At 40.6% G+C, this 10,931-nt stretch overlaps 4 protein-coding genes across 5 annotated transcripts; 2 read left to right on the top strand and 2 right to left on the bottom strand.

The window, feature by feature from the left end:
- Positions 1–23: 23 nt before the first annotated feature.
- Positions 24–2,013, top strand: LOC122022766 (transcription factor bHLH51-like). The gene is made up of 4 exons (XM_042580873.1): positions 24–162; positions 284–364; positions 660–1,145; positions 1,453–2,013. The coding sequence occupies exons 3-4, from the start codon at positions 912–914 to the stop codon at positions 1,900–1,902; spliced, it is 684 nt and encodes a 227-aa protein (XP_042436807.1). The 5' UTR covers positions 24–162; positions 284–364; positions 660–911; the 3' UTR covers positions 1,903–2,013.
- LOC122022767 (UPF0098 protein CPn_0877/CP_0992/CPj0877/CpB0906-like) lies at positions 2,010–2,721 on the bottom strand. The gene is made up of 2 exons (XM_042580874.1): positions 2,293–2,721; positions 2,010–2,220 (listed from the first exon to the last, which is right to left on the bottom strand). The coding sequence occupies exons 1-2, from the start codon at positions 2,719–2,721 to the stop codon at positions 2,146–2,148; spliced, it is 504 nt and encodes a 167-aa protein (XP_042436808.1). The 3' UTR covers positions 2,010–2,145.
- LOC122022765 (ferritin-3, chloroplastic-like) lies at positions 2,010–4,934 on the bottom strand. Its single transcript, XM_042580872.1, has 9 exons — positions 4,614–4,934; positions 4,205–4,288; positions 4,049–4,109; positions 3,866–3,953; positions 3,712–3,773; positions 3,568–3,633; positions 3,420–3,483; positions 2,293–3,323; positions 2,010–2,220 (listed from the first exon to the last, which is right to left on the bottom strand). The coding sequence occupies exons 1-8, from the start codon at positions 4,919–4,921 to the stop codon at positions 3,274–3,276; spliced, it is 783 nt and encodes a 260-aa protein (XP_042436806.1). The 5' UTR covers positions 4,922–4,934; the 3' UTR covers positions 2,010–2,220; positions 2,293–3,273.
- A 2,845-nt stretch (positions 4,935–7,779) lies between these two features.
- LOC122024667 (PRA1 family protein B3-like) lies at positions 7,780–10,331 on the top strand. Of its 2 annotated transcripts, none has more exons than XM_042583335.1 (2): positions 7,780–9,831; positions 9,919–10,331. In XM_042583335.1, exon 1 carries the CDS (start codon positions 7,865–7,867, stop codon positions 8,498–8,500), a length of 636 nt encoding a protein of 211 aa, XP_042439269.1. In that variant the 5' UTR covers positions 7,780–7,864; the 3' UTR covers positions 8,501–9,831; positions 9,919–10,331. The 2 variants fall into 2 exon arrangements, with proteins under 2 accessions (XP_042439269.1, XP_042439270.1); XM_042583336.1 differs by having other exon boundaries at positions 7,781–9,831; positions 9,915–10,331.
- Positions 10,332–10,931: the final 600 nt, after the last annotated feature.

Below are 10,931 nucleotides of genomic sequence, written 5' to 3' on the forward strand. Positions count from 1 at the left end.
TCATATTTCTAAGTTACGACTATAGTTGTTGCTAGACTTAGTTGTTCACATTTTGTGGTGCTGTTTTAGGTCATGATCTGGCATTGTGTAGTATTAAAGGTTGTTATTATTGCTGAAAATTATGAAGAAGAAGCTGTCACATGCCTAATTCTTCTTTTTAAGGTAAGTTCTGCTGAACTCTCACTCAAACACATTTCCTTGTGTAATCAATCTTAAAAGGCTATTAATCCTAAGAATATATTGTTAGATTTCAACAATTTTTTACTAATCCTGTCCTTAGCAGGTACAGAATGAGCAGCAAAGACATTGTTTGAGATGAAGGACAACAGCATCGAGTCTCAGAGTGAAGCTTCATAAATCCCATGTCAGTCTTTTCCAACTCCCTCATTTGGTATACTCTGTCAGGAATTTAAAAGCACAATTTATCAAAAATATATATATATATATATATACTCATAAATTTTGCATTTTTATGACTAAAGTGTGTACTTTAGTATACCTCTAAAGCTTCTTTAAAAAGCTGTCAAATAAACAGGAACACTATGAGCACTGTTGAAAGAAAAACAAATATGAATGTGGTTTGATTATTGATTTGATCTGATATATATATATATATATATATAAAAGAGAATTAAAGTCTTCAGTTTAACAAATTGCAGATTTTAGAATCAAATGGACCAATGATGATAGAAATCATTTTTCTGGAATCACTGCCGTATACTGCCAAAGCAACAAGTCCTTTAGTTGCTTTGGCAGTGGGCAGTTGGAGCATTTGCATCCATCGTTATGTTACAGAGGACCCATCAGTTTCAGCAGTACATCAAAAATTCCTCTCCCCTCTGCTGCACCTTTTGGACTGGGAATGGTGTTACTAGAGCCAGCATTGACTTGAGAGATAACAACAGATTGGCATGGAGGAACAAGGCTGCAGCTTATCCTCTTCTTCCAGTGGCCCTGTGCTCCTCCGAGGGCCGCCACCGCTCCCTCCACATCCCCTGCCGCCACTGCTGCTGCCTCAGCCACCACCGACGACGGCCGAGAAGTCTGTGGCCTTGAGGATCCACAAGGAGGCCGAGAAGAAGCGCAGGGAGAGGATCAATGCTCATTTTTCCACTCTCAGACGCTTGGTTCCCAACTCTGCCAAGGTGAGGCCTCTCTTTCCCTCTCTTTTTGTGTTTCCTATTCAACTCTTGAGAAAGCAAAATTTCCACTTTGTCCCTTGCATTTTTTTCGAAATCTTTTGTAGTCTACTCGTTGGAGAAAATAGTTGGGATTAAATGTAAATCCATAAGTAACTTTTTAAGTTCTTCATCAAAAAATAGAAATTGCACATCTACTGTTATTAAATAGGCGCATAGATATTGAAGAACTGATGCTAGATCTAAATTTCATTCTATTGGTCCATTCATGAGATTTGCATAGCTGAAACATGTGAACTTTGTGTGGTTTTAGATGGACAAGGCATGCCTTCTCGGGAGAGTCATAGATCAAGTGAAGGAGCTGAAGAGGAAGGTAACAGACATCAGCCAAGTCTCCAGAGTCCCAAAGGAAGTGAACGAAGTCAGCGTGGTGGAATGCAGCATCAGCCACAACGACGACGACGACGATCTCTACATGAAGGCTTCCGTTTGCTGTGAAGACAGACCGGACCTGTTTGCCCAACTCACCGAAGCGTTTCAGAAGCTGAGGCTGAGAACGATCAAGGCCGAAGTTGTGTCGTTAGGGGGCCGAACCCACGGTGCGTTCTTGCTGTGCCTGGAGGAGAGGAAGGAGAATGCTTGCGTGAGCTCCTTCATGGAGTCTCTGAGACGAGCACTGGACGCGATCGCTTCCGAGAATAAGGACGAGCCGAGCGAATTCTCGAGCAAGAGGAGAAGGATGATGCAAATTCCTCGAGTCTAGTGATTTGTTGTTGTTTGGTGTGGATGAATCATGGACATTGTTGTAGACCTCTATTATCGATCAAACACTTTTAACAATCAATTGATATAGTAATGCACCGTGGAACAAGAATTAATTGATGCAAGCTTTCATTGATTTCGATTAAAGATGGTTGGTGAGCGATCGAGAACATTGAGTTCTTATTTTTGTCCAGAACACAAGAACACGAAGTTAAACAAAAAGGCGAGTACAGCGACGGGGGAATTAAAAGATGGCTATCAGTTCTGCTTCTCCAACCACATGCCCTTCCATGGAATCCCGAAGCTTTTCCTTCGTCACCTGTCGTCAAAGGTTTAATTTTTTTTTCACGTTTTTATGGGCAATTTTAGTATTAATCAGTGTTTTTTTTACCTTGTTGCCGAGATGCAGGGGTTGATCGAGGGCGTAGAGCTTGAAGGAGATGCGGTGGCCGGAGGTGGGTGGCTTGGGGCCGCGCCACCCGGGGACCTTCCAGTCGTTGTGCCCTTCCTTGATGCCGGCGTGCTCGCCGCCGGCGGCCTCCTCTTCGCCGGAGAAGCCCTCGGGGAGGCCGCGCACCGTCGTGGGGATGTTGACGACGACCCAGTGCGTCCACGGGACGACGGGGCTGTCGGCGTCCGCCGGCGCGTCGACGTCCTCCACCACGAGGGCCAGCGAGCGCGCCGCCTCCGGGACGCCGTACCACTCCAGAGGCGGCGACACGTCCTTGACGGCCCCCTGGCCGTCGCCCGTGTACTTGCGCGGCAGACGGCCCTCGTGGCCGATCGCCGACGACGCCAGCCTCAGCGTCTCCTGCGCCATCACGACGACGGGCACCCACTGGTCAAGTAAACGGGCTCCGATTTGCCTTCTGTGAAGCTTACTTCGATCGATTGAACCAAGTGGATGGAGATGGTGATGCAGACGATGCGATTATTAAAGAAGGGAAGAGGCGACAGGTGCATGGCCACGGAGTATGTGGCAGGTGGCAGATTAGGCAGGATACGTGTGCTAGGGTCGCCGCAAAATATGACACGTGCCGGTTTTAGTGAATGGTTTGGATAAGATACTCTATTTTTTTTAAAATAAAAATATTGACCTGACACTCAGCACGGCCCTGGACTGAGCCGTGCTTGACCCGGCCCGCGAGTTGAGCTGCATTCACCTGACCTGACTCGCGGACAAGGTTCGACCTGACTTGGCATGACTCAAATTTTGAGGCTGAGTTAATTGGACGAAGCTTAGACTCAGAGTCCTCACTACCAGAGCTAATACATGATCCAGTACATAATATCTACTCACTTCTTATTCACATCACACAAATTTCATCTCATTCATAGATGAGTCGCCATAAGAAGAACAAAGGCTCGGAGCTCATGCAGCACCTCCTTCATGCAGCAGCATCTGATCAAAATGCCAAACTCCTGCAAGATATATAACAAACAGTAGTATCATGAGCTGCAGATACATCCATGAATATAAACCACTGTAGAAAGCAGCGTGATCTTGTCGAGTCTCACCATGCCCTTTCCCGACTCTTCTCAGTTGAGCAACATACTCAGCTACCTTTTTGATCGCTTCCACCTTAAAAAATTAAGAAGAAAGAACAACAAAGAGCTTGTCAGATACGTGGTGTTTTCATGCTTACATAAGCTCGATCACAATCACCTGCTCTTCGAGGAACTCGCTCTCGACGAAGTCCACCGTCTGGGGATCGTTGCATTTTTCAGCTACCTGTTTATCCAAATTTTAGAATGGAGAACCTCAGAACCAGTTCGAAATCAGATAAGTCAAGAAGACGAGAACACTTGCACTGTGCAGACTTAGCAGCTTCTCATTTGTCAGCTTCTCAAAAGCTAGAGCTAATTCCATTGCTGAAAGATACAAAGACACTGAGAGAAATGAGTACAAACACTTGAATTTTGAGGACTAAACACACTCAATCAGTGAAGAGTTTTCAACTTACCGTAGAGTGCATCGCCTTTCTCTGGATGATCAAACTCGGTCAAAGGTGTGATGATTGGGAGAAGCTTTACTTTTCCTCCCCTTTTATTCTGATGTCGCAAATGCTTTTACTTGTGATTGTTTACGAAAAGAAAAGAAAAAGATATAAAACAAGATAGGAGGTTGTGAAGATTAGTGTGCGTACCTGATACTTCATTAGCTTCTCAGCATGATCCCTTTCCTCTTCGCTGGATTCCTTAAAAAACCTGGATAATTAATTGATAGTACAAGTAACTCACTGATATAAATCCTAAATAATGGAATGGATGAATTAACATATTTAGATTTCTCAGAGACTCACTTGGCTATGCCTTTTAGTGCCACATTGTCCCTATCAAAGTAGGCAAACAGGGAATGGTACACATAGGAAACATTGTATTCCACACTGAAACAAAGAGAATGATCATAAAAAGGGAATTTACATCAATAGAGCATCGCAATAAGTTATGAAAGGATTTTGAAACTGCAATATTGTGATGTGCCGATAAGGAATCACAGTAAAATTGCAAATATGGTGAAAAAAAATCCACCTATTTTGGAAGATCCGCCTATTTTGTTTCTAAAACAACGGCATCACAGTAAACAGAAGATATCAATTAGAAATCGAATTAACATCAGTTTTCTCACAAGTAGAGGGATAAGATCAGGAGGAATAAAGTTAAATCAGTAATAATAACCGAAAAAGATGGAGAAGTTGGGGAAGAGGATACTTGATCTGAAAGTTGATGGAGGCCTCGCAGTCGTCGGCGTATTTCTGGCGAGCGAGGGAGTGTCCATTGGCGATCGGCACCAGAGAGTCCATTTTTACCGTGATCTCCTCGAACGGCTGGAAAATGACACCGGCGATGGCTTGCCCTTCGCCAGCCGCGGCCACAACCGACCGACCAAGAGCCTTCTTCCTCAGAAGCCTCAAACGGGACCGAATAAGCGGTCGGCAGCTAGATCCGGTGGCGGGAAGCGACGGCGTGGAGGGAAGAAGAGCCAGAGGAGGAGCAGGAGCGGCGTGGAGAAGCAACATGGTGCAGGTTTTGAGTGGGGCGAGAGATCGGGAATGGAGGGTTGATATAGAGGGAGAAGAGGAAATGGACGGTGGAGATTACTTGGGAGGCGCGTGCAGGGGCTTGTGGTGGCCACACGGCTCGATCTAATTCGGAATTGGTAGGTGCGATATTTTCTTATGACCGTATTATTTTTTCTCCTTTTTAATTAAAATAACCTAAAAAATATTCTATTTTAAAATATTTAAAAAGTTTTTTTATAATATATAATAAAAATTATTCAAATTTAATAAATATATATATAATACTATTATATTTAAAAGAAATACTCAATTAAAATTATTTTAGATTAATTAAAATTGCTACATTATTATTGCTTTAGCCATAGCTACTAATATAACATAATATTGCTAGAATAAAAATATTTTTAAAAATGTAGCATTCTTTTAAAGGTGTTTTGTTTTTTTGTTTTTGTTTTTTGAAAAACAATCCTTTTCTTTAATAAACGTTTGGTTTAGGGGAATAAGAGTGGGGAATAGAAATAAGAATTATTGATTGTCATTGTTAATGTTTGGATTATGGGAATAGAAATACAAATAAGGGAATGAATCCTTGAAATTGGGTAATAGCTCATTCCCATGTAATTCAATGAGTCATTACCCCATTTTCATCAATCAAAATATTCTTTTATTCCAAAAATACCCTTGTCCTAAAATTAAAATTTTCTCCCTTAATATCAAATATCAAAATATATTTATTTATTTATTGTTTCGTATCACTACTCTCTCCTTGTTCTCTCTCATCATATTTTCTCTCTCATCATATTTTCTCTCTCATCATATTTTCTCTCTCGTCATTTTATCACACACTTTCTCTCTTCTTAATCTCTCCTATCACACTCTTTTTTTCTCATTACACTTTCTCTCTCATCATACTTTCTCTCTCCTCAATCTCTTCCATTGCACTCTCTTCTTTTTTCTCATCATACTTTCTCTCTCATCGTACTTTCGCACTCCTCAATCTCTCCCATCACACTCTCTTTTCTCTTTTTTTCTTATCACACTTTCACTCTCATCACATTTTCTCTCTCCTCAATCTCTCTTGTCACACTCCCTCCTTTTTTTCCTCAACACACTTTTTCTCTCATCATACTTTCTCTCTCCTCAATTTCTCTTATCACACACTCTCTCCTCATTTTTTTCTCATTATATTTTCTCTCTCTTCATCTCACCCATCATACTTTCTCTCACATTATATTTTCTTTCTCATCATGCTCTCTTATATCATACTCTATTTTCTCATTTTTTTTTATCACACTTTCTCTCTCTTCATTCATTGTCATCACACACTCTCTCATCATTCTCTTTCACATATTTTTCTCTCACATTCATCTTTCTCTCATATATAATTTTTTCTATTATTTTTCTTTAAGGGTAAAAAAGGAAATTTTGATTTATTCCGATAGAAAATATACAACTAATCAAACATTACTTTTAAGAGTAATATTCATGTTTATACTCATTCCTATTCTATGATACAATGATTCCGATTCCTATTCATAGGAATGAATCAAACGCCCCCTAAAAATTACTAATTATATTAATTTGTCTTTTTGTTAATTTTTGTTTGCATGTGGGGACGTAATATAATTGAATGCCGTAAAAGTGTGTCACGTGGCAAGTGACTTTGTTTAAATTAAAAGTTAAAATGCTTTCGGCCCACTCAACTAAATAATAATATTAAAAGTATTTTTAGATGACTTTGATTATTAATAACTAGATGATAATGTTTAGTGAGCATACGAGGACGGCACAGGCAACTGTTACTTGATTGTTACTCCGAGTTCATTCCAGTATTTCTTAGAGTTCGTGTCAGTAGGAGATAAATTACGGGATGAATTTATAATTCACCGTTAAATAATTAAAAAGTGAAAAAATAATTATTTAAAAATGATATGGCGAATAGCCGGGGACCCTCGAAATCGGGGTGAAAGTTAAGAAAATATATATGGCAGTAGGAGTCAATACTTAGGGTTTGGATAGTCACATGTTCTTCCAGATCGATAAAATCTCAAGTTATATTAGTGTTATTTAGAACTAGTCAGATATCACAAATGAGTAATCTGGCCAGTTGAACCTTCGATTCAATCGGATATATTAGGCACATTCAATCGAACCGAACTTTTTGACCAAATGAAAAGACTAAGTAAAAGTTAAGTTCTGGAAAGACTCATCATTTTTTACCCGATCCAATCCAACTACGAGCGAAAGTTGATCAGACGATAAAGGGGACTCGGACGACCTACAAGTAAAACATATTAAGGATCCTGATCTAATATTTCTTTTTAACATTTTGTATAATAATGATTAGAAAATTAATCTTTATAACGAAAGTTTCTAATTTGTAAAATACAAAAATGATAGATAAATTTTTTAAAAAATGTAAGAATAATTTATCTTTTTTTAAAAATACATTGATATTGAGAAAAATTGACATTATATAAGGAACTCTTCTTAAAGCCACATGTATATAAAATTACGTACTCAGAATTCTTTATTCATTTTTACTGTTTATTATATTTTTTTTCCTTTTGCTCACCTATTTAAATAGACCGAATCAAATTTATACACCTTCTCACTCAAATCATAGTCATTCAAACCAATCAATAATTAATTGAGCTGACTCGATGCTCGATAATCAACTGAACCAGAATTATTAAACGGACAAAATTTTTTTAAAAACGTTCTTTTAACAGAATTATTAAAAAAAATATTTTTAAAATTAATATTAAAAAGACCCTCCATTCTTTATTTTCTCTCCTAAGTAATCTTCTAAATCTGGCCGGGGGCAGCGAGTAAAACTGTTGATAAAGTCATAAAACTAGGGAGGGGAAATGGAATTTTCGACCCATATTTTGTAACGCCCTTCAAAATTTACTAATCTCATCACTTCCTTTCCCTTCGATGCCGTCCTCCGCCCCATCTCCTCCTCTTTCCGTCCCCCTCTCCACCCCGGTTTCTGCCGGATCCGCCCCCGTCGCCATCCCTGCCTTGCGCCTCTTCCTGTCGCGCCTCAACGATTCCATCAACCGCTCTCTCTCCGATCGCCGCCCCTGGTCTGAGCTCGCCGACCGCTCCGCATTCTCCCGCCCGGAGTCCTTCTCCGATGCCACCTCCCGCCTCCGGAAGAACCTGGCGTACTTCCGCGTTAACTACGCCGCGGTCGTGGCCTCCGTCCTCGCCGTCTCCCTCGTCACCAATCCCTTCTCCTTCCTCGTCCTCCTCACGCTCCTCGTCGCCTGGTGCCTCCTCTACCTCTTCCGCCCCTCCGATCCGCCCCTCGTGCTCTTCGGCCGCACCTTCACCGACCGCGAGACCCTCGGCGGCCTTGTCCTCCTCTCCGCCCTCGTCGTCTTCCTCACCTCTGTCGGATCAATCATCGTCTCCGCCCTCGTTGCTGGCGCAGGCATCGTCGCCGCTCACGGAGCCTTCCGCGTCCCGGAGGATCTGTTCCTCGACGAGCAGGATCTAGGCAACGCCGCCGGATTGTTATCCTTCCTCGGCGGAGCCGCCTCGGCAGCTGTTCCCGTACGCATCTGATCCTCAGATCTGATGGTTGCTGGTTTCTCCTCCCTATCGTTTCTTCACCACTGCATTAGATCTCACATTACACGGTAAAAAAAGATCTTTTTTTTAGAGTGAAATTTTCATTTTGAATCCTTACGATAAGCTAATATTTGATTATTTAACAACTAATTTGATTCTTTTTATATAATGTACACTAGTTCTGTTCTAACTCCACTTTCTCTTGTTCTGTTCTAAACATAAGTTGGTTTTTTTATTACCAATTATACATTTGTCTGCAAACATGCACATCAAGTGAAGTTGCTCAATGCAATATGTATAGTGAAATAAAGCTAGCAATTTTCGATATGTATCAGATTAAAATGGTCAAGGAAAACATTAGCAAAATCACTCTCAATTGTTCATGTCTCATATGCAAAGTTGGGGCAGTTTTTACTGAAAAATAAAGCCCCAAACTGTAGAAACATATCCACAAAGAAGAGTGCTTAATTGCACTTCAGAGTTCAGATAATAGGAACGTAATTTGAAAGGATACTGTGTTTGAATTTATTTACCCTCACTTATTCATCCCATTTAACATATTCTGCTAATTCTGCCCACTCTGTCGCACATTTATCTGCATGGCTGACCTGAATAGCATGACAACATAAGTTCAATAGTACGTCCAAAGATCATAAGTTAATCCCTTTTAAGATACTGAGATATTATATCTCTTGAACAAAACATTTGACAGCATGTACCTACCTTAACTTTGTAATATATTCCTACATATTTAACATGAAGTAAACAGCCAAAAAATCTCATATATTTTATTTCATTGATGTAACATGAGCAACTTCACTCGTAAATTTAAACTGCATGTATTGGTGTGGTTAGAAGGGGAAAAAAATGATCTCTTGTGCTGCTTTCGTTGCAACCAAGACAGTACCTGATTACTTACAAATCCTTGAGCACCGCTAGAAAATCTCCATGCTTCGCCCCGTCAAGCCTCTCAAGTTCACTTGCATTCCTTTCCTGCATAGTAGTTTTGCTAGCCATTAGATCAATTGAAGAAAGATAAGCTTTAACTGCGATCTTGTGTTCGCAAAAGAATTGCATGTGTTTTGTTCAGCGAAGATACAGCTTGTAAATTGAAGAAAACATAAGAGATTGTATGCAAGTTATCACAAGTGGTCTCAGAAGAGGATAAAGATAGAAAGGAGCAGGAGAAGCATCCTCATTGTCTTTTTAAAACTACCATAAAAAGTTTATCAGTCTGCTGATGGCTCATGATTGCTAGATTGGGAGATGTCATCAAATGTCTCTTCAAACAGATTATTCAGCAGGCTTTGTAACTGTAACAACAGGTATTAGTGTGTTACCTTTATACGCTCATACTCTTCAATAGCACTAACTTTGGTACTTTTGGTTGTTCTTATCGTTTGATGAGCGAGGCTTCCGAGAATCCTAGAAATGACTTGAGCTCGTTGATACTCCCCATCGCTGGATGAGCAACCCGCGTAAGGGTCAGCGATGCGGTCGGCAAGGGCGACCACATCCTTGAACCGCCTACGGACGCCGGTTTACCCATGGCCGCCATCACCGACCAGAGTGCTGATGAGGAAGATGATTGATATGGCAAACAAGACAGACCTACGAAGTCGAGTCAAAGTGAAGACAAACGGGTGACGTGGCAGTCGAAGTCAAGAAAGGACTAATGTTGGGATACTCCGGGAGCTAGAGGAGGGTGAATAGCTCGTTTCGCTTTGTTGATGATGGTTTGTAGCTGAAAACACGAAGTGAAGTTCCACCAATGCTAACACAAAGAATTTACTTGTTATCCACCTTAACGAGGTGACTAATCCAAGAATCCTGCCCTCTCTCACACATGCACTATCAAATACACTCCTTTCAGAAACACTCCGAAGGTGGAGAAACCTCGTACAAGAATCCAATACAACAAGAAGAAAAAAGAAGCTAATACAAATGGAATCTTATTAGATTTACGCCAATGAAACCCTAACTTGCTTCTTCTTTCTTGTCCACCTCTTGATCAATTTAGAAATACAACAACACTTCTCTCTAAGTCTTCAAGAACTTTGGTAGTGAGTGTTGGAGAGAAATCTGTGAGAATCGATGAGAAGAAGAAGTCTTTGTTTGAATCTTTAACCGCTTTTTATCTTGAAGTCTGCAACGATCATGATCCTGTCCGAATGAAGGAAGCTAGAAAGCCGGGAATGAGGTGACCACTGACGGAAAGAAGACTTCGATCCTGCAAAACAAAACCAAACCAGGAAAGGGGTCCTTGGCGTTGACCCTCTGACGTTCAAGTAAAAAATCAGGAAGAGAGAGTAATCAAGAAAAAAAAAAGATAAATCTTGCCTTCCTTATACCTGGTGTACCCTTTTATATATTTTTTTTTGTGATCGTTCATCTGTCCTTATTTAATAATATTAATGTTGGATCG

Source organism: Zingiber officinale, chromosome 9B (genome assembly GCF_018446385.1).
Source record: "Zingiber officinale cultivar Zhangliang chromosome 9B, Zo_v1.1, whole genome shotgun sequence".
Lineage (NCBI taxonomy): Eukaryota > Viridiplantae > Streptophyta > Magnoliopsida > Zingiberales > Zingiberaceae > Zingiber > Zingiber officinale.

Coding starts and splice junctions, on each gene's coding strand:
- LOC122022766 (XM_042580873.1), top strand. CDS start 912: ATGGAGGAACAAGGCTGCAGCTTATCCTCTTCTTCCAGTGGCCCTGTG. Junction 1,146..1,452: donor TGGTTCCCAACTCTGCCAAG/GTGAGGCCTCTC, acceptor GTGTGGTTTTAG/ATGGACAAGGCATGCCTTCT.
- LOC122022767 (XM_042580874.1), bottom strand. CDS start 2,721: ATGGCGCAGGAGACGCTGAGGCTGGCGTCGTCGGCGATCGGCCACGAG. Junction 2,221..2,292: donor CCCTGCATCTCGGCAACAAG/GTAAAAAAAACA, acceptor CTTTGACGACAG/GTGACGAAGGAAAAGCTTCG.
- LOC122022765 (XM_042580872.1), bottom strand. CDS start 4,921: ATGTTGCTTCTCCACGCCGCTCCTGCTCCTCCTCTGGCTCTTCTTCCC. Junction 4,110..4,204: donor GCACTAAAAGGCATAGCCAA/GTGAGTCTCTGA, acceptor TTAATTATCCAG/GTTTTTTAAGGAATCCAGCG. Junction 3,634..3,711: donor AGCTGCTAAGTCTGCACAGT/GCAAGTGTTCTC, acceptor TTGGATAAACAG/GTAGCTGAAAAATGCAACGA.
- LOC122024667 (XM_042583335.1), top strand. CDS start 7,865: ATGCCGTCCTCCGCCCCATCTCCTCCTCTTTCCGTCCCCCTCTCCACC.